Below are 15,640 nucleotides of genomic sequence, written 5' to 3' on the forward strand. Positions count from 1 at the left end.
GTGCTTTAACTTGACCTCTTCCATCTGATACGTCTCTGGAGATGCCTTATTTGATCATTTGAATGTTCTGGTACTTATCCTATTAAGAGACACTGTTTTCTGTATGAAAATCCCTTTCTAAAAATAGCTTCATTTTAATGTGTGGTTTAGCAGTGGGAACAGACTTTTCAGGCCTGATGCTAAAAAAAGAGATTTCTATTTCAAAACTGGCATATAAAAGTAATCACAGACTCCTATAACCTCTCCAAGTTCATGTCATTGGTACCTAAACACTTGGAACTATGTTTGTCCCAAGGGAAAATATATAGTCCAGTAAATAATGCGTGTTAGTAATTCAGAACATCTTGCGCATGTCTTCTTCCCAGTATAATAGTTCATCAGCTCATGCCAAAAGAGAAAAGATTGCACTGCAAAACACATGTTGGTCTGTTTTCCATATTATCCAAAGGAGACCTCAACAGGCAATTCTTGGAGCTCCGGTGAATATTAGAAACCAGGGATACAGTTTAAAACAATTGCATCATTGCACCCCTCTCCTAGCACAGACCCCAGCAAATAAATGGGCCTTACTGCATGCCCAACAGGAAAAAAAATGCTGACTGTTTTGCATTGGCAGAAGGAGGGAATCCCAGACTCTAAAAGCCTTCACTGATGATGTCCTGCTAGCAGGTGCTCTCCCCCCCCCCCCCCCGCCGAAAAAAAAAAGGATATTTGTATAAAATAGAGACCACTTTTATCCTCAGGCTGTAGGGCTCTGATCCTACAACTGCATCCAAGTGGGCAGAGTCCCATGGAAATCAGTGGGGCTCCATGCAGGGGCAAGAGTTTGCATGTGTAGAGCTAGTTGTCTAAGGTAGCCAGCACCCAATACATGAATATAAATTGTTTGATTGGACTGGTTTTCCTTAACTACTTACATTTCTGTAACCCTTTAACAGTCTTATCAATTTTTATAAAATGTATTACGGGCCTGACTCTAAACTAACAGTACTGTCTGATACTTTAAATCTATATTTCGATTTTTTTAAAACTTCCTGGTGTATCATTTCTTGAAAATTTTAAACAAAATTTTAAAAAGAGGGAAATGGCTATAAATGTTAAAATATGGTCAAAAACATAAAGTTAGGAAATTCAGATGTAAATTTGAAACTTTGCTATTTACTTCCTTCACTTTGCCCAGGTATTGCAGCACTTCTTCCAGTACAGAATGTAAAATGGCCAGATGTTTGGAGAATGTTATGATATTTAGATACCCCAGCAGAACTGAAGCACTTTCAACTTTAATCTTTTTTCAGTATTTTTAATTTTTTCATGATTCAGAGGCCAAAAATCTAACCTTTTGAGTAATCGATTCTAAGTACTGTGAAATTGTTTTGTTTTACTTCTTAAAGTTTGCAAGCCAAGTATTTTTAGATAAAATGTATAATGATAGTGACCTTAAAGCAGCAAACTGATGCATAATTCTTTTTCACGATCTTACATGCATAGTGGGTAAGAGGGAAGTACATACCTGTATGCACAAGTGAAATCCAAAATAGAGCTATTGGGTCAAAAGTTTGGTCTTTCAGACTTAACTGTGTCCTATTTAAATATTTCAATCTGGTATTTTTCTATATGAATGTTAAAAATTGCATAATAGACTGAAAACACACAACCTAGAGGCTCTTCTTCTCGTATAGTAACAGTGCTTATGCTTGTTTGTTTTCCCAGGGCTGATGAAATTGAGATGATCATGACGGACCTCGAAAGAGCAAATCAGGTAGGATTTTAAAACAAGTTTTACTCATAAAATTTTAAAAACTTGCATTGATTTTGATTTTTATCTTGGGGAATGTTCCCTTCTCTCGTGGTCTCATGACAGTTCTCGTGTCCTATCCATGTTTAGCAGTCCAAGCTTATTACTTTGTATGGCTGTGCAAGCTGCAAATATAGTGAGGGAAACTCTGTAAGGGCTCTATGTCTGCAATATAGTAATCTATATAGCAATGGATAGTAATATATATAGTAATGGATGCTATTTACAAGCAAACATTTTTAGTTTTTTAAACCTATTTTGTTTTTTAAATGCCTCAAATATTTGCCACAGCACGGGACATGCCCATGGATGGTGACTAGCTTAATCCAAGTTGTACCTCTATTGTTTTTCCAGTGTTGTTGTAGCTGTGCTGGTCCCAGGATATTAGAGAGACACGGTGGGGAAGGCAATATCTTTTATTGGACCAACTTCTGTTGTTTTTCTCACCAACAGAAGTTGGTCCAATAAAAGATATTACCTCACCCACCTTATCTCTCTACTGTTCTTGTTGACTACTTGTGGGAATTGAAGCAGTTTACTCACAGCAATGAATCTGTAATACACCATGTTAGGCAAATCAGCTCTTGTTAAAAATAATGGGCAGCAACTGATCACCACATTCCAAACCTGATCAAATAGATGAAAACCAATAGATAAACTCTCAGGCTTAAATTTTCAAAAAGTGACTAGTGATTTGGTGTGCCTCAGTGTTTGGGTGCTCAACGTAAGAGACATTAAAATGGGAATGTTTATTAGAAACTGCTAAGCACTTGCCCTTTGACAATCCAGTTCCTTTAAGGTGTCTCCCTCAGTTGGGGCCAGGGCCCGATCGGGGGGAGTGGAGCAGAGCTGCAGGGCGGGGCAGAGCTGCAGCTGGGGACAGAGCTGCTTGGGTGATGCTCCCTCCCTGCCCCCCATTGGGGCTGGTCCATGCCCTGCCCCGCCCCCCCTCCCGAATGGTCCTCCGCACCCCTCTAGGGGGGCACGCCTCGCAGTTTGGGTGACTACTGCTGTATACAAAGAACGTATTTATATTTGAGTGGTCCAAACTGGAATGCAGTTCAGAAGAGATATTCAAAGAACAGCAAAGCCTTGGTATTAAAAACATCATTAACAGAATTTTTCTGCTTAAAATAGTAAATATATTTTCATTTTCAAACACAAATATTTTATATTTGAAAGTTGTTTCCTTCTTCTCTTAGCTGTCAAATCTTGAGTTCAGAACCCTGTACTTTCCTTGCTTTATTTGATGACATACCTACAACTTTTACAGCCAAGTGGGAAATGCTGTTACCTTCTCTGTTGCAACTGATGATGTATTTCACTTTGTAGAAGAAACATAGATCCCTGATCTCAGGTGTTGGAAGGGAATCTGCTCTTCATTTAACCTTTAGGATATTCAAAGAGTACATTCATTTGCTTAGGGCCAGGTTTTCCCCTCCCACTGAAAAAGTGCTCTGAAAACTCAGCAAGTTAAAACTTCTAGAGTTTCTGAAGCAGAAGATAGTGTCACCTTCAGATCTCAAGAAGCCAAAATTGTGCAGTTGTTCTGTGATTCTTTCACTTCCTCCAACTTCTCAGTCCCGATATACTTTCTCTTCAGCCCTCTGATCAGATGAAACTTCAATTCTATTCATGCAGTGGGCATTCTCAGGGGTAGGGGAAGTGTGCTGTTGGTTGTGCTCCCAATACCCTCATCAACTCCCAGAAGGGATTGTAGACCCTTTATAAATGCATTACACTGAAGTTAGTGATTTGTGATTGGAAAATTTGGGAAAAGAAAAACCACTGGTAACGCAAGAGCAGACTTCGTACATTGAGGTCAGAGGAATATGTTATACTTGAAAAAGAGGGCAGTGGCCACAGAATTAGGACGTGTCTTCACAGCATTATTAGCTCCAGGTATAAGTTGAGTTTTGCCCAACTCCTGTGCACACACAAAAATCTCTAAGCTCGAGTTAAATAATGCTTTAAGGGCGTGCATCCAAGGTGTGAGATGGGGGGAGGGATAGCTCAGTGGTTTGAGCATTGGCCTGCTAAACCCAGGGTTGTGAGTTCAATCCTTGAGGGGGCCACTTGGGGATCTGGGGCAAAATCAGTACTTGGTCCTGCTAGTGAAGGCAGGGGGCTGGACTCGATGACCTTTCAAGGTCCCTTCCAGTTCTGGGAGATGGGATATCTCCATTTAAAAAAAAAAAAAATTGAAGCTCAAGTGCTGCTGATGCTGGAGCTAGTAATGGAGTGAGTTTCCAGCAGCTTGAGTTTCCAACAACTCATCAGATGCTAAGCCTCTGACACTGTCCTGCTAATCAAATCATGTTATGTAGTTTGAATGTTCTATAGAGCAGCCACGGTCACTGCACTCAAGCTAGTCAAACTCGAGTGTACTAACTAACACTGCCTGTTGCAGTAAAGACAAGCCTTTTGAGAGGTATGCTGACTGGAATAGGGCTTGCCAGGGATATTGTATAGAGACAGGGTTCTGCAGTTAGAGTATGACGTTTTATAGGGTTAGTTTGATAAACAGACCTGAAATGGAGGGACAATGCTGAAGAAGCAGAAAGATAGTGATAATGGAGAATGAAGCAAAGCATTAGAGTAGTGAGAGGGATAAACCAGTATAAAAAGACAAGATGGAGCAATAAGTAAAGTTGGCTTCTGTATCGAGGGTTCTGTTGGGGGGAACAACTTAATAGTTCATTAGCATTTAACTTTATTTTAACACTTGGTTTAGAGTCTGAAGAATTCTATTGAGACCTGCTGCAATTGCCTTAGTAGTAAAACGCTGCCATTTCTGTTGCAGGATAACAAAAGAACTGTCAGATGAGCATGTATCTCATTTTTTGCTTCTCTGTTAATCCTTAAGGCTCTATTACTGAACGCTTTAATTGGTATCAATAAAGGGGCAGAATGGAAGTATATCTGAGTACAGCAGAACTTTGCTACGTTTCAATTTGCTAATCCACAAACTCAGTGTTTCTCACCAAAAACATCTAGATGTTTTACCTGGCATTTCTGTAAGGATTTAATTAATAGAGCTGTAGTGAGGAATCTCATTTTAGTGAGGTTTCATTTTACACAATCGGTGACTGCATATTTGCTGATATGCTGTGAAGTACGATAATAAATAATTAAAACAAACAGCCCTTACTTGCCAAATAAATGAATTTAGCATAGTTTGGGACGCTGAAATGTGTAAGAAAAAGATGGTACTGGTATTGACTCCAAGCTGCTGTGGATGACAGTTGAGTTTATCTGCCTGTGGTTTCACATTTCTGAAGTTTGCAGATCTATATGGCCAAATATTGGGTATCCAAATTAAGAAAAACAAAATAAAAGTGTGTTGTGAACTGGTACAATTTATTCTTCTTTGGTAAGGGTGTTTGAAAGTGTGTTCCCCATGTAGAAATGAGAAAGGAACACCTAAATTAAGGAAGTACCAGTTGATTGGCATTGACATTATAATATCAGTGTAATGCCTTGAAGAATCAAACATGATATAAAAAGAAAAAAACCAAGCTCAGATTGAGAAATGTCGTGTTTCCTATGGAGCAAGAAACAGGAGAATATAAGAGACTTTTCCCCCTGCAGAATGCATTGGAAATATATAATTTAGATTTTTTTTTGTACAGTATGTTATGCTATGTTGTATCTTTGGAAGGTCAGCATGTTTTCATTGGTCTCCCTGTTTCTCCTCATGATGCTGATAGAGTTCCTGAATTTGTCCTTCACGCATTTGTGTGTTTTGTAGGGTAGAGATAATTGCAGATTATAGAAAGTTCTGTCATAATGGAACAAGAAAAGAGGAAATGTTCTTTTCAGAGTGCCAGCTGAATTACATAGCAGTTTGTTAAAGGATCTAGACTGGATTAGTGCTATGCGTTTAATGAATTGTGTTGTTGGATTTTAAGATCAGTAGAGGAAGAATTAATTATTAAAAAATTGTTGAAACAAAAGAATACTAAAATGTAAAAACCACTGCGTCTGCTTTAGCAAGTATATACAAAACCAACAATTTTCTTTTGTCCTAAAAGCAGAAGGAAAATGAAATTATTTTAGCAGAAATAGTTTTCCGTTTTTTTAATTGAGTATAATCTCCTTCTAGCTCCAACAGATTATGCTGGAAAATTGTTTAGATTTATATTTCCAACTAAGCACAATTGCTATGAAATATGCATATGTCAGACCAATATATGGAGTGATATTTTTCCTTGTTCAGTTAACATCACTGACAACAACATATATGCAAAGGATGGGTCAACAGTGTGCCCTTGTTGCCAAGAAGGCTAATGGCATTTTGGGCTGTTTAAGTAGGGGCATTGCCAGCAAATCGAGGGACGTGATCGTTCCCCTCTATTCGACATTGTTGAGGCCTCATCTGGAGTACTGTGTCCAGTTTTGGGCCCCACACTACAAAAAGGATGTTGAAAAATTGGGAAGAGTCCAGCGGAGAGCAACAAAAATTATTAGGGGGCTGGAGCACGTGACTTTTATGAGGAGAGGCTGAGGGAACTGGGATTGTTTAGTCTGCAGAAGAGAAGAATGAGGGGGGATTTGATAGCTGCTTTCAACTACCTGAAAGGGGGTTCCAATGTATATGGATCTAGACTGTTCTCAGTGGTACCAGATGATAGAACAAGGAGTAATGGTCTCAAGTTGCAGTGGGGGAGGTTTAAGTTGGATATTAGGGAAAACTTTTTCACTAGGAGGATGGTGAAGCACTGGACTGGGTTACCTAGGGAGGTGGTGGAATCGCCTTCCTTAGAGGTTTTCAAGGTCAGGCTTGATAAAGCCTTGGCTGGGATGATTTAGTTGGGAATTGGTCCTGCTTTGAGCAGGGGGTTGGACTAGATGACCTCCTGATATTCTATGATTGGACAAAAATAATTTTGTTCCACAACTGATGGCAGCAACAACAATGACAATGTGTTCCTGTTTTTATTCACCGTGAAGATAGTATTGTTATCTCAGCACGATTCCTTCATCTGCACCAAGGCTGATGCAGCTAACATTAGAATATCTGGATTCTGTTTCTGACTCTTCAACTCACTATGGCTAGATCCGCAGCTAAAATAAATCGTTTACACCAGGGTGCCCAACCTACAGCCCACGGTCTGTACGTGGCCCATCAGAGCATTTCATAAGGCCTGTGGCCTCCTTCAACACAGTATAGTAACGGCCAATCATAGCTCTGGTCTTTGATCAAGTTAATATTCTACTCAGTTCATGATCTTCATCCTGTCATTAAGCTCTACAAAAATAAGTTATACCAAATACATTGCATGTATTTTTTAACAAAATGAAATGCACATGGCAATGATCATGACTATTAATTGGCTTCACTACTAAGCAGTATAGTAGTTAGATATTTTAGGAAAGGAAGTGAGAATTCTGAGCTAGAATATTAGCTACTTGGAACAGAGAAGCTTCATCTGACTGAAGTATCCAAAAATACAGTTTCATTGGATGCATGGAGAATGGGGATGGTCTTTCTCAATGTTAGCAATGTGACTGACTTTCACTGGTCATTTCTGATGGTGTGGGCAGTCTTTTATTTAAGATATTTAGAAAGGAGTCAGGCACTTTAGCACGAATAGGCACAGCTATCTATTACTATAGATTTAATTATTATAGGCAGAGCTGTTAGTGATATCTATACTTAGTTAACTGACACTTCTCATTAAAAGACACCATGTCTTAAACTTTGCCAAACACTTAAGAGTTTGGGCAGAAGTTTCCCATGCTGGGTGTTTGGCTGTGGTTGATTTTTTTCCCCCCTAACTTTCAGCGAAAACTGCACAGCCATTTCTGAGAATGAGATATGGGAAAATGTTTTTCCCATGTTAAAATTCTTGTAACTGTTTTGCTAAGAAGCTCTAGTGCCTCCATACTTTGGAGCAGGGACCTGAAACTTGGCAAAGGCAGGTTTCCTTTGTATCAAGGATGTGCGGTCTGTTGTTCCTGTGGCAAAAAAATATCCAAGTTTGCTCTGTTTAAGCCTCTGAGAAATCTGTTTGTATATCCTCAGTTGAGACTTGTTATAGTTTGGCAACTAAATTCTCTGATGATTCTGTCAATACTGAGCACTCTCCAAATTGGGGATGCAGGGGCTGAGCAGGACTTTCCTTGCAATTTCGACTTCTGGTTGATATAGGCTGCTGTGGTGCTGGGCACCGGAACTGATAGCAAAGAGACTCTCCTTTGCTTTCAGTGTTCCCTCCGCTGGCGTCGGGGAAGCATGGAGCAACTGTAACTGGAGAGTGGAAATGGAAGCTAGCAATGGAGGCAGGGAAAGACTGGGGCTGGATGGACAAAGAAACTGGGACTGGGAGTCGAGGTGGGTAGAAGACTGGGACATATTCCCCTTTTCCACAGGACAAGTGCCTTATTCAGAGTACAGAATGGATGGTGTTCTATGGAGAAATCAGGGTTGTGTACTGAAGGAGGCCATTGTCTGCAGGACCCATGCTTCATTTGTGGCAAAAGTTGGAAGGTTTGTAGTGAATGAGACAGGGGACTGCAGGAAGAGAAAGGATGGTCTTGTAGTTAAGGCAGTTAAATGCTGCCCCAGAGAATTGGATTTTATCCAAACCTCTGCCAGAGGAGAAGTGTGGTGGTGGGCAAATCATTTTAGCCAAACTTCTCATAGATGGCCATTAATTATGTATTCCTCATTTCCTGGTGTCCACCTTGAGACCTCAAGTCTAATTTGCGGAAGTGTTGAGTACTCATTGCTGCAACTGAAGTCAATGGGAACTGTGCTTTAAACCTATGATGTGCTAAAGAATGTGAAGTAGTCTGAAGAATCAGGTTCTAGTTGTCCAAAATTGAGCACCAAAAATTAATGAATAATTTTTACTTTAATTTCTGTGTGCCTCAGCTGTCCATGTGTAAAATTGGGATAATACCCATTCCTCTTACAGGGGATGTGTGCAAATACATTAGTGTTTGAAGCATTCAGATACTATAGTGACGAAAGCCATAGAAAAACCTGTGAGGAAATGAATAACTATTCAGAGCAGAGTTTGAATAATGAGCAGTAAATAAGTCACAGGGCTAGTAATTGAACAACAAGGATAAAATAAAATATTGAATAGCTGCTTAGTTGTTGAACACCATGCCTTCTGCGCACTGATTCAGGCATGGGTCCTTTGGCGAGAAAAATAGCATGTGATCATGCAACTGAAGATTGTATCATAATGCATACGCACAAGGGGAGGTCAACTAAGATTGCACAGGAGGCCGTTTTGTGGCATTTCCAACTTTTGAGTGCTTGATTTTGCAACCTTAACTTCTTTTTCCACATTTTTTTTTTGGTGTGGTAATTTTATTATTTATATTGCAGGAGCATCCAGAAGTTTACTAAGTGCTTTTCAAATGCTGAGGCATACACAGTCGTTACCCTGAAGACCATATAGTCTTAAAAAAACATAGTTTTCCATATTTTTCCAATCAGAGTTGTCTGAAATTTGTTGATTTCTTTCATAGCAATGGATAGTATGAAATCTTGTTTAATATTATTCACAAGATTACAACAGATGTGCTAAATTGGCTAGGGAAACTATGCGGGGAGGAAGGGCAGCTGACAGCTTACAGTATATGCAGATGTAACATCTATTAGAAATATCCTCTGTGGTTTATTTGCATGCAAAGTGAATAGATTCTCAAAACAATGCTGCTATGAATGGGAGCCATCAGCAGAATTGCTTAAGGGTGAAAAACCCATTACTTATACAATACTAGATGTAGTAACAACACAGTGTAGTAACTTGTTCTGTTTTGCAGTAGTTATTTAGCAATTATTAGATAAATATTTTCTCACAAAAACAACTAGGAGTCCGATGGGACCTTAACGACTAACAGATTTATTTAGGCATAAGCTTTCGTGGGTAAATCCCACTTCTTCAGATGCATGGAGTGAAAATTACAGATACCGGCATACAGATACTGGCAGATGAAGAGAAGGGAAAAACAACAAGGAGTCTGGTGGCACCTTAAAGACTAACAGATTTATTTGGGCATAAGCTTTCGTGAGTAAAAACCTCACTTCACGAAAGCTTATGCCCAAATAAATCTGTTAGTCTTTAAGGTGCCACCAGACTCCTTGTTGTTTTTGTAGATACAGACTAACACGGCTACCCCCTGATACTTGAAGAGAAGGGAGTTACCTTACAAGTGGAGAACCAGTGTTGGCAAGGCCAATTCAGTCAGGGTGGATGTGGGCCACTCCCAATAATTGATGAGGAGGTGTCAATACCAACAGAAGGAAAATTGCTTTTGTAGTGAGCCAGCCACTCCCAGTCCCTATTCCCTTTTACGTAGAGAAGAATAAATAAATACATAAAATTAAATAATAAAAGAATAAATGGACACAAATCAGACATCAGGAATGGTGACATACAACAGCCAGTAGGAGAACACATCAATCTCCCTGAACTTTCAATAGCAGATTTAAAAGTAACCATCCTTCAACAAAAAACTTCAAAAACAGATTTCAAAGAGAAACTGAAATTTGCTACAATTCATTTGCAAACTTAACACCATTAATTTGGGCTTGAATAGGGATTGGGAGTGGCTGGCTCACTACAAAAGCAATTTTCCCTCTGTTGGTATTGACACCTCTTATTTTTTTACCCAGGGAAGCTTATTCCTAAATAAATCTGTTAGTCGTTAAGGTGCCATCGAACTCTTCATTGTTTTTGTGGATACAGACTAACATGACTACCCCTCTGATATTTTCTCACATTCATCTAATGTAAATGAGAGAAAATAAATTATCCTGATAAGACTTGCTAGTCCAGTTTTCCTTCCCAACTTTTCCATCTATGGAAACCAGTTTAGTTTCCCTTTAGTGAGGAATAGTATTACCGGAAAAAGATTGCTTCGGGCATCTTTTCATGTATCACACATATGGTATGCTGATTAAGTGTCTCGTACTAGTTATTAGAACTTGTACAATTCCACATTTGTTCTCAACAACTATTGTGAAATCTATGCAAAAACATCAAAATGTTGCAAGAAAGTATCACAAATTACATATTTAATTGCTGATAGTATGCTGAATGAGATCTGAATTAACACACAGTTGCTGCTCAGTGTCGCTTACAATTTGAAAGTCAGACAAGGATCGGACAAAAAATACAGGTGACACCAAGAAAATGGATATAAGCTTTGTTTTTGTTAAAGTTTCTGGACCTTGCAGGAGGGATTTATTGAAGAGGGGAGGGAGTATGTTTCACAGAAATTGGAAGATCGTTCCAGGTGTAAAGTGATGTGTGGAAGAAAGCATGAAGGAGAGAGTGGGTGAAGAGAATAAAGGGAGCTGATCATTGGCACAGTAAAGGAGGCAAGTTGGATCACAGAGACAAGATTTGCAGTGTAGATAAGGGCAGGATTGCACAGAGCCTTTAGAGTGATTGATTGTTAGTATGGTGTGCTTCATCTGGAGGCAGGACTGAACCAGCTCAGGGATTCAGAAAAGGGATCAACATGTTCTGAGCAGTGGGCCTAAATGGTGATTGTAGTTGCTTTGTACTGGAAGAGGAGTGATATTTTAATTGGTGGGACCAGATGGAGCAGGTGATAATCAGGGTGGATAAGAATCACTTTTACTTCTAATAAGCCAAAAGTGGAGTGTGCTGTAAAAATAATTAGATTTTTATGCTGTTTTTCTTAATTGGAACTTGAGAACAGGTGATAGAAAGCACTTTTTCTCCCACATGCCCTCTGAAGTCATCTGTGATCCACCAATCCCCATTGAAACTCCTGTGTGGACATGCTTTCCCCTGAAACCTACAGTTTTTTAATCTTTCTAAAATTATTATTTATATTGCAGTAGTGCTTGGGAGCGCCAATCATGGTTAGGACCCCATTGTGCTAGGCACTGTACAAACAGAACAAAAAGACAGTCCGTGACCCCCAAAAGCTTATCAGATATTGCTGAAATTGTCAGTAGCTGGTATCTGACGTATGCAGATTTGTTGGATTTGGAGGGGTTAAACATTGTTACATAAATAGAAGAGCTGAAAAGGACAAAACTTCACCATTCCCTTTTTGGCAAATAATTGCTGAAGAAAGAGAACCCATAGCATTTGTATATTTTAGGGAGAATAGCCAGAATGTCTTTTAATTCAGTGTTTGCCCGTGAGAATTATTCCCATGAGGAATCCTGCAATAAAATCTGCTTGGTGTGTAGAAGAATAGAAAGAAATTGAATAAAAAGACTCCATTTCCACTTGTATTTATTCAGTCTGGGAAATTCAGTGGGCCACAGTATTAGTATCAGCAGGGGATTCCTTGCTCCTAGCGTTAAATTACTGTCATAATCGCTCAATTATTTCTTCCTTGTACTGTTTAAAATAAAAATCCATCACATTCTATGTATTTTTCCTAACATTTATTAGGTTCAGTGTTTAGGAAAATCAATTATAGTCAGTCAGGCATGAATTGATGAATGTTCTTGTAATAATTGTCAGTTGTTAAACTGAATGTACTTTCTCTTTTCACCCCTTTTCATTTCCTTCAGAGGGCAGAGGTGGCTCAGAGAGAGGCAGAAACCTTAAGGGAGCAGCTCTCGTCAGCTAACAAATCTCTCCAACTTGCTACACAGATCCAGAAGGCACCTGATGTGGTGAGAAAATATTTACCTACTCTTACAGGTTTCTGACATTCCTGCAGTCCAGTTCTTTCAATTTATGCTCACAGTTATAAAAAAAAATCTGTTTGGAATAATATTTTAACTGAAACAAAATGGTGTTCCTGGGAATTGTAAGTTGGTTACATTTTTGTTGGACAAACTATTCATTGGGATTGGAGGCAGTCAAAGACAGGGGACAGGAGTGGAAATCCCATCTGCTCTTTGGATGCTAGTATGAGCTGGGCAGCACTCGTTCAGCGACTGCTCAGGGAGTCCAGGCAGATAGCAATAGCTATCAAAGATTTTTTCGAGTTGATAGAAGCTGCGACAGCTGAAAAATAAATTGAGCAATGCCATACGACAGGGCTTGCATTAATAGGTTATTAACACATGCGTTGGGTACATAGTGAGGCATGAGGCTGTAGGTAGGCCAAGTGACTTCAACCAACCACGAGCATTGCCTACACTGCCGTATTGTTCTTAGAATATGGTTCTAGAAGAAAGTTTAAAAATATATTTTAGACTGTGGTAGTATCTTTCACCAAATATCTCCGCCTCCTATGAAAAATTAGTTCATAAGCAAATAGGAAAAAGTTAGCAAACTGATATAATGCATTCTCCTTCTTATTTTTATTGACTTGGGGGGAGGGTGTCTTCCTCCAAGTATTTTAAAATGCAATAGATGTACTTGTTTTGTTTTGTTTTTGGAGATTGTTTACACTATCCCTTTGCCTGTTCCACCTTCCAGGAACAGAGCATTACGTTCCTCAGACTTTTTCTGGATTAATAACCACCATATTTGAAAGGACAATTCCTTTTGAGTTTAGCCTGTCAAGGTGACTAATAGGTATCGTTTACCTTAAAAAATGGAAAATTGGCTCTCATTGCTACTGACTAATTTAATAAAAATGATTCCTGATGTGCTACTTTTTATTATGAATCAAATACATTCACTGCTCCATATCAGACAGAAAAATACATAGTTGCCTTAGAAGTACTTTTGGTACAGTACCAAAATGTCTAAAAAACTGTTTAAGTGCCCAGTGATATACTCACTGAAGTTAACCAGAGCAGAATCAAGACCTAACAGCATAAAAAAAAGTCAGAATATTAGCCGTAACTTTAAATTACCTGTCTTTTCCCAGTTTATATTCCAGCCTTCTTATTTTAGCATTAGGTTTTTCTTGTATTTAATACTACTTTTGCACCTCATTCATATTTAATATGACAACTACTGCAGGATTAAAATGATTATTATCTATCTTATTTCAAACTTGTGTTCTGGTCTCAACAGAGATATGCAATAGACAGTTACAGAATTTGTGATGTTTCATGTAAGCAAACTAGAGGGTTTTTTAAGATAAAAAGTATAATGCACTGTAATAGGAGGGAATTGTTAACTGCTGTTCAGATAGGGATAGCTCAGTGGTTTGAGCATTGGCCTGCTAAACCAGGGTTGTGAGTTCAATCCTTGCCCCACTTAGGGATCTGGGGCAAAATTGGTCCTGCTAGTGAAGGCAGGGGCTGAACTCAATGACCTTTCGGGGTCCCTTCCAGCTCTATGAGATAAGTATATCTCCATATATTATTATTATTATTTTACCTCTCTGTGTGAGATATGACACTAGTATGTAGACATTGGAAATCAAGATAAGTGTTGGGAAGATATGGAAAAGGCATTTAGTTTATTTCTACACTGGAAAATACAGGGGTATCCAGTATCTGACAGTGTCATTTGTTGTAACAAGAGGTTCTAGATGTCAACATTTATGAGTTGGGTTTTCACCACTGACTCATGGTGTGAGCTTTGGCATGTCGCTCGCCATCTAGGTGGCCCACTTCATCCATTAGTAAAATGGATACTTACCTACCTCAGCATATTGTGAGATTTATTCCTTAAAGTTTGTAAAAGTGCTTAGTGGTCTTTGAATGAAGATTGCTATATAAGCATCAAGTACTGGGCTAGATCATGCTCCCTAGATCTGAACATGCAGTATCCCTTCTGCACAAGGATTTGATCTAATTCTGCATGGGAGCTCCAATTCTGCCCCAATTCTGCATGGAAGCTGCTTCCACAGCACAATACTTGACCTTTCTACATGGTCTGTTTGCTGGGGAAGAAGTTGAAATTGAATGGGTGGAGAGAAAAAAGGTGGGGTGGGGCCAGGGGTGCAAGTCTACTTTACCCAGGCCCTATCTGGTCCCATAAAAAGTAGGTGAAAAAGATAAAACATAGCTCAATCTCCCTCTTCCCTTATCTATCTCCCTCCTAGTTCCTGCCTCACTGTCCTAGGAGATGTTGGCAGCTAGGAAGCCACAGTAATGGGGATGTGCCATGGTACACCCAAACATTGAATGCTATGGGCAGTTCTGATCACCCCATCTCAAAAATATATATTAGAATTGGAAAAGGTACAGAGAAGGACAACAAAAATGATTAAGGATATGGAACAGTTTCCATATGAGAAGAGATTAAAAAGATTGGGATTACTGAGTTTGGAAAAGAGACAACTAAGGGGGGCTATGATAGAGGTCTATAAAATCATGAACGATACAGAGAAAGTGAATAAGGAAGTTTTATTTACTCCTTCAGATAACTCTAGAACTAGGGGGGTCTCAGTGAAATTAATAGGCGGAAGGTTTAAAACAAACAAAAGAAAGTACCTCTTCACACAACACACAGTTAGCCTGTAGAACTCATTGCTGGGGAGATGCTGTGAAAGCCAAAACTATAGAGGGGAGTCTAAAAAGAATTAGATAAGTTCATGGAGGATGGGCCCATCAATGGCTATTGCCAGAAACTGGGAGTGGATAACAGGGAATGGTTGCCTGTTTTGTTCATTCCCTCTGAAGCACCTGGTATTGGCCACTGTGGGAAGACAGGTTATTGGGCGAGATGGACCATTGGTCTGACGCAGTATGGCCATTCTTATGGTATGTTCTGATTCTAGGTTTGAGGGCAAGCCCCCTCAGCATTTTAGCAAAGCCTGATTTGGGGAGGGAGATTTCTACAAAGAAATACTCAGGAAAATGTCTTCCTCCTAGTGATCCCTTCCTGTGTACTTTTCCTTGGGAGGAGAGAGTCTGGGCCCTTATTATTCTCCTCAGTGTTCCCAGGAGTAAACAAACATCAGCAAACAATAGCACTTTCTGTGGCAGTATTTCTGGGAATGATACCTGAAATATTTGGTGGATGTAGTCCCAGTAGC

General features: G+C 39.3%; 1 protein-coding gene across 19 annotated transcripts in view; it reads left to right on the forward strand.

Moving 5' to 3' along the window:
- The window catches only part of CUX1 (cut like homeobox 1), a 390,333-nt gene that overhangs the window by 239,780 nt on the left and 134,913 nt on the right, over positions 1-15,640 (forward strand). For all 19 annotated transcript variants that reach the window (XM_008166185.4, XM_008166175.4, XM_008166178.4 and 16 more), the window contains 2 exons: positions 1,711-1,759; positions 12,321-12,425. In XM_008166185.4, the coding sequence (XP_008164407.2) occupies positions 1,711-1,759; positions 12,321-12,425 (154 nt within the window). The remainder of the gene's footprint in view (positions 1-1,710; positions 1,760-12,320; positions 12,426-15,640) is intronic.

This window comes from Chrysemys picta, chromosome 19, assembly GCF_011386835.1.
Source record: "Chrysemys picta bellii isolate R12L10 chromosome 19, ASM1138683v2, whole genome shotgun sequence".
Taxonomy (NCBI): domain Eukaryota; kingdom Metazoa; phylum Chordata; order Testudines; family Emydidae; genus Chrysemys; species Chrysemys picta.